The sequence below is a fragment of the Rhinopithecus bieti genome, unplaced genomic scaffold (assembly GCF_001698545.2).
Source record: "Rhinopithecus bieti isolate Rb0 unplaced genomic scaffold, ASM169854v2 scaffold_1853, whole genome shotgun sequence".
NCBI classification, from domain to species: Eukaryota; Metazoa; Chordata; class Mammalia; order Primates; family Cercopithecidae; genus Rhinopithecus; species Rhinopithecus bieti.
In genome coordinates this window covers 2,937,691-2,944,393 of record NW_016804151.1, presented here as the reverse complement: position 1 = coordinate 2,944,393, position 6,703 = coordinate 2,937,691, and the positions used below count along the sequence as shown (strand labels likewise).

Below are 6,703 nucleotides of genomic sequence, written 5' to 3'. Positions count from 1 at the left end.
CTCGGCCTCCCAAAGTGCTGGGATTACAGGCTTGAGCCACCGCGCCCGGCAACCCTTAGTTTTTATACAGCGCATTATAAAGTACCATAAGATTTATGCAGGCTGGGCGCGGTGGCTCATGCCTGTAATCCTAGCACTTTGGGAGGCTAAGGCGGGTGGATTGCCTAAGCTGAGGAGTTCGAGACCAGTCTGGGCAACACAGTGAAACCCCGTCTCTACCAAAATACAAAAAATTAGGTGTGGCAGTGTGCGCCTGTAATCCCAGCTACCCAGGAGGCTGAAGCAGGAGAATCTCTAGAACCCGGGAGGTGGAGGTTGCAGTAAGCCAAGATCCGCACCACTGCACTCCAGCCTGGACAACAGAGCAAACCTCTGTCTCTTAAAAAAAAAAAAAAAAAAAAAGATTTATGCAGAGCAGCTTCATTTTATAAATTAACAGTCTATAGTTCAAACATATACTATATACATAGGAGAGTAAGGCATTGTTCAGCATCAACAGCACTGATGGTTGGAAGTAATTTTTCTTACTGCTTTATTGTGCTCTCCAGCAGTTAGTAGGACCACATCTTCCTCTTGGGTGTCCATTAGTCTTATTAATTCCAGTCTTTGCGATTCCATTATGAAGTTAGCAACTGGAGAATTCCAGTTTCTATTGGCGTTAAGGAATACAGGTAAGATTTCCTGTGTAAAAGAAAAAGACATATTCATGTTTTTTTTGTTTGTTTTTTTTGAGACGGAGTCTCGCTCTGTCCACCAGGCTGGGGTGCAGTGGCGCTATCTCGGCTCACTGCAAGCTCCGCCTCCCGGGTTCCCGCCATTCTCCTGCCTCAGCCTCCCGAGTAGCTGGGACTACAGGTGCCCGCCACGGCGCCGGCTAACTTTTTTTTGTATTTTTAGTAGAGACGGGGTTTCACCGTGGTCTCGATCTCCTGACCTTGTGATCTGCCCGCCTCGGCCTGCCAAAGTGCTGGGATTACAGGCGTGAGCCACCGCGTCCGGCCCTGTTTGTTTTTTAAACAGTGGGATTAATTTATCTTCTTATAGTATAAAGATTTCTGGTTCCCAATAGAAGAGAATTTAAAAGAGATTATCTCTATTATCTCCCTGAACCCATTCAAAATGATACTAAGGGAATTTTATAAAGTGCACAGTGGCTCATGCCTGCAGTCTCAGCACTTTGGGAGGCTGAGGTGGGTGGATTACTTGAGGCCAGGAGTTCAACACCAGCTTGGCCAACATGGTGAAACCCTGTCTCTACTAAAAATACAAAAATTAGCTGTGCCAGTTGTATGCGTCTGTAATCCTAGCTACTCAGGAAGCTGAGGCATGAGAATCACTTGAGCCTGGAAGGTAGAGGCTGCAGTGAGCTGAGATTGGGCCATTGCACTCCAGCCTGGGTGACAGAGTGAGACTCAAAAAAACAACAACAAAAAAATCATTTCAACATAATGAAAAAAAGGGGGAGGGGATGAAGAATGGAGAATAATAGCAGATGACGGATTTCTGTGAATTTTTGGCAGATTGCAAGTGAACTGAGTAGGAATGATTAAAGAAGCAAGGTGCAGGAAGGTCTGGCATAAAGAACAATGGAGGCGGCCTCAGCACAAGAAGGAACTGATTTTACCCTGCAGAATTCTGGAGAGGCTCAGGACTCTTAAGCCTTGAGTGCCTAGGATAACAGACAGCGGCCTTGCTGCTCATGCTAAACTAAACCTAACCATTTACAAAGCCTCTGTAAGGATCTCGCACTTCCAACCAGCTTTTTTTCTTTTTGAGATGGAGTCTCGCTCTGTCACCCATGCTGGAGCACAGTGGCCTGATCTTGGCTCACTGCAGTCTGCCTCCCGGGTTCAAGCAATTCTCCTGCCTCAGCCTCCCTAGTTGCTGGGATTACAGATGTGTGCCACCATGCCCGGCTAATTTTTGCATTTTTAGTAGAGACGGGGTTTCACTATGTTGGCTAGGCTGGTCTCAAACTCCTGACTTCAAGCGATCTGCCTGCCTTGGCCTCCCAAAGTGCTGGGATTACAGGCGTGAGTCACTGCACCTGGCCCCAACCAGCTTTTAAAATGCCCCATTCTTGAATATGTACAGATAACCAGCAATCACTGCACATTGAAGAAACACTGCAGCATTAAAAAAAAAAAAAAAAAAAAACCAAGATAAACCCAAAAAATTAGTCCCAGAGAAAACATAAGTTAGGGACCAAAAGAGAACTTGAATCCTCAAAGGTACTCAAAAAGATATTTTATGAATAAAACCAGAATAAGATGCAGTGAAAAAAGCTACTGGGAAAAAAAAAAAAAAATCAACAGAAGTCTTGAAGAAATCTCCAGGAAAATAGAACAAGACAAAGAAAATGGTGAAAAATGACATGCCAAAGAAAAGAGGTTAAATTGGTTCAACATACAACTAGTAGAAATTCCAAAAAGAGGCTAGAAAAAATGAGGTCAAAATAGTTAGATAATAAAAGAATTTTCTACACATAATAAAAGAATTTTCTACACATAAAAAGACATAAACCTTCATACTGAAAGGGCTCTTCAAGTGTGTAACACATTGAATGAAAATGATAAAAGGCAAACAAACTCTGAAATTTCTGAACATAAAGAATCAGAAGGCAAAAAGCTTCCAAAGAGAAAAAATCAGGTCTGCTATAATGGAGTAAATTCACACAAGCATCAGAGCATCAGACTTCTCATCAGTAGCAATACATGGGAGAAGAAAGTAAAGCAATGCCTTAAATGTTCTAAAGCTGTGCTGTCTAGTGATGCACTGTGGCTATGTACATTTAAATTAATTAAAATGAAATAAAGTAAAAAGTTCAGCCCTTTAGTTGTACTATCCTATTTCAAGTGCTCACTAGCTGCATTGGCTAGCAACAACTATACTGAACAATGCAGACATAAAACGTTTCCATCATTACAGAAAGTTTTATTGGACAGCACTCTTCTAAGATTATATGGCTGTCAATTCAAAATTTTGTACTAAGCCAAATTATTATTAATCAAGTGTGAGGTTTTAAACATAAAGACATTTTATAAGAACTCAGTAAGTTGATCTCTCACATGCTTTCTTAGGAAGTTACTTGACTACATACTCCAACACAAAAAAGAAAGAGGAAAACCTGGGATCCAGGATGAGTTACTTCAACTCAAAAGAATGAAGAAAAGGTTCAGAAAGACAGCTGAGCAGAAGGTACAGAGTAACTAGGTGAGGTCTGTTTATGTGAGCCTTATCTCTCATCACAGGAAGTTAACAAGGTTTAAATGAATTAAGTAAAAAGAAAAAAGTATGTAGAGATATTTCCAAAAACACAGATACTCTGGCAGAATACTAGGATGGATGCGGCAGGCTAGAGTAAATGATTATTGCATTTCATCATTAATGCTTCTTTATTTTTTGAACCACCTCTATGCCATATGTTGCTAAAAACATGTAAGATCTTCTAAAAGCAATTAGAAGCCAAATCAAGTTAAAAACATTAATAAGGCCGGGCGCGGTGGCTCAAGCCTGTAATCCCAGCACTTTGGGAGGCCGAGACGGGCAGATCACGAGGTCAGGAGATCGAGACCATCCTGGCTAACACGGTGAAACCCCGTCTCTACTAAAAACAACAAAAAACTAGCCGGGCGACGTGGCGGCGCCTGTAGTCCCAGCTACTCGGGAGGCTGAGACAGGAGAATGGCGTGAACCCGGGAGGCGGAGCTTGCAGTGAGCTGAGATCCGGCCACAGCACTCCAGCCTGGGTGACAGAGCGAGACTCCGTCTCAAAAAAAAAAAAAAAAAAAAAAAAAAATAAAATAGTAGTAGTAGTACCCATTTCTTACATAAAAGTTCAGGAAATTAGGAAGGAAAAAGAAGAAGAAAGAGAACAATGAAAGAAGAAAATGTAATAATAGTCCCATCAAACGAAGGCTGCCAAAGTTAACCTTCAGGCTTATTTCCTGGTCCTATGGTTCTTAGATGCAGATTTTATACACTAATACAATAAAAATAAACAAAATGGGAAGATACAGGGTTGCCAATTTTAATTTTATAAAGAAAAGGCATATTTCATCCCCTGCTCCCCCCAACACCAACAGAGAAATAAAGGATAGTTCTTTAAATTTGTTTAACTTTATGAAAACTTGTTATATTGCCCTGACTTTTCTGATTTTGTTTCAACCCATTTTGGAAACCACTATCCTAATCTTTTTTTCTTATATAAAAATCTACTTATTGTTCTTTGTGCTTGAAGTATGAGGCTTGGGAAATGGTGGTAGAGGTAGGTAGTCCATTTTCAAGATACAAATACAATGTTTTTACATGGTTATAATCAGTATAAATATAATTCTATAGCCTCCTTTTCTTACATATCATTATAAGAGCATTATTCCTCTATTAAGTCTTAGAAAACAAGATTTTAAAAAGGAACTTTAATATTAATTCCTTTGATTATATCATACTTTATTTAATTACTCCCATATGGTTTCATTTTATTCCTGTTATCATACCTAAGATTCTTTCCGTTTTTTTTGAGACAGGGTCTCACTGTGTCACCCAGGCTGGAGTGCAGTGGCGTGAACACAGCTTACTGCAGCCTCCATCTCCTGGGTTCAAGTGATCCTCCCACCTCAGCCTCTCAAGTAGTTGGGATGATAGGTGTGTGCCACCATGCCCAGCTAATTTTTTTTCTGTTTTTTGTAGAGACGAGGTCTCACTATGTTGCCCAGGCTGGTCTCAGATTTCTGGGCTCCAGTGATACTCCCACCTTGGGCTCCCAAAGTGCTAGATTACAGGTATGTGCTCCCGTGCCTGGCCGGATCCTTTCTTTTCTTTCTTTTTTTTTTTTTAGAGACAGGGTCTCACTCTGTCACCCAGGCTAGAATGCAGTGGCATGATCATAGCTCACTGCAACCTTGAACTCCTGGGCTTGTGAGTTTCCTGCCTCAGTCTCCCAAGTAGCTGGGACTACAGACAGACATGTGCTACTATGCCCAGTTAATATTTATTTATTTATTTAGAGACTGTGACCCAGGCTGGAGTACAGTGGTGTGATCTCAGCTCACTGCAACCTCCACCTCCTGTGTTCAAGTGATTCTCCTGCATCAGCTTCTCAAAGTAGCTGGGATTACAAGTGTGCACCACCACACCTGGCTAAGTTTTTGCTTTTTTTTTTTTTTGAGATGGAGTCTTGCTCTGTCACCCAGGCTGGAGTGCAGTGGCCCAATCTCAGCTCACTGTCTCTGCCTCCCAGGTTCATGCCATTCTCCTGCCTCAGCCTCCTAAGTATCTGGGACTATAGGCCCCTGCCACCATGCCCGGCTAATTTTTTTGTATTTTTAGTAGAGACGGGGTTTCACCGTGTTAGCCAGGATGGTCTCGATCTCCTGACCTCGTGATCCACCCATCTCGGCCTCCCAAAGTGCTGGGATTACAGGCTTGAGCCACCGCGCCCGGCCTTTTTTTTTTTTTTTTGAGATAGAGTCTTGCTCTGTCACCCAGGCTGGAGTGCAGTGGCCCAATCTCAGCTCACTGTCTCTGCCTCCCAGGTTCATGCCATTCTCCTGCCTCAGCCTCCTAAGTATCTGGGACTATAGGCCCCTGCCACCATGCCCGGCTAATTTTTTTGTATTTTTGGTAGAGACGGGATTTCACTGTGTTAGCCAGGATGGTCTCGATCTCCTGACCTTCTGATCCGTCTGCTTCGGCCTCCCAAAGTGCTGGGATTACAGGCATGAGCCATTGCGCATGGCCAATTTTTTTTTCCAAGACGGAATCTTGCTCTGATGCCCAGGTTAGAGTGCAGTGGCACAATCTTAGCTCACTGTAGCCTCAAACACCAGGCTCAGGTGATTCTCCCACCTCAGCCTCCTAAGTAGCTGGGACTAGGGGTGCAACAGGGCAGCATGGTGGCCTGAGCCTGTAGTCCTAGCTACTTGAGAGAGAGGCAGGAGCATTGCTTGAGCCTAAGAAATCAAGGCAGCAGTGAGCTATTATGGCACCACCACTCCAGCCTGGGCGACAGAATAAGACCACATCTCCAAAATAAATATATAAATAAAATAAAAAATAAATAAAGGCAGAAGAATGATCTGAAATAACAAGATGCTCAAAACTAATGATAATGATAGTTTAGTTAATAATAGTTAAAAATATTGAATCTCTATAAGGAAAAAAACCACTCTAACTCCTTACCTGATTAAAATGGTCAGCTGCAAATTTTCTGATGGATTCAATGTCTTTCCTTTTTAAGTATTTCTGATGAAAGAAAGATCAAAGTAAACTTGTCATTATGACACTTAGCTTCATAAACATGGTTATGTGATCAAATGACAAACAAATATATTTTGTGTCTTCCTATTACAATAGTTAAGATTTAATAAAATTTCAATGTCTGGGCTGGGCACGGTGGCTCATGCCTGTAATCCCAGCACTTTGGGAGGCTGAGATGGGTGGATTGCTTGAAAGTTGGGAGTTCAAAACCAGCCTGACCAACATGGTGAAACCCCGTCTCTACTAAAAATACAAAAATTAGTTGGGTGTGATGGCAGATGCCTGTAATCCCAGCTACTCGGGAGGTTGAGGCAGGAGAATCACTTGAATGCAGGAGGCAGAGGCTGCAGTGAGCCGAGACTGTGCCACTACACTCCAGCCTGGGTAACAAAGTGAGATTCTGCCTCAAAAAAAAAAAAAAAAAAAAAAATTTTTTTTTATATAA

At 42.2% G+C, this 6,703-nt stretch overlaps 1 protein-coding gene across 1 annotated transcript in view; it reads right to left on the bottom strand.

Annotated features, from left to right (window-relative positions):
* DARS2 (aspartyl-tRNA synthetase 2, mitochondrial) overlaps positions 1–6,703 on the bottom strand; it is a 37,985-nt gene that overhangs the window by 8,298 nt on the left and 22,984 nt on the right. Inside the window, exons 12-13 of the mRNA XM_017866937.1 lie at positions 6,181–6,243; positions 529–681 (exon numbers count right to left, since the gene is read on the bottom strand). Of these exons, the coding sequence (XP_017722426.1) occupies positions 529–681; positions 6,181–6,243 (216 nt within the window). The remainder of the gene's footprint in view (positions 1–528; positions 682–6,180; positions 6,244–6,703) is intronic.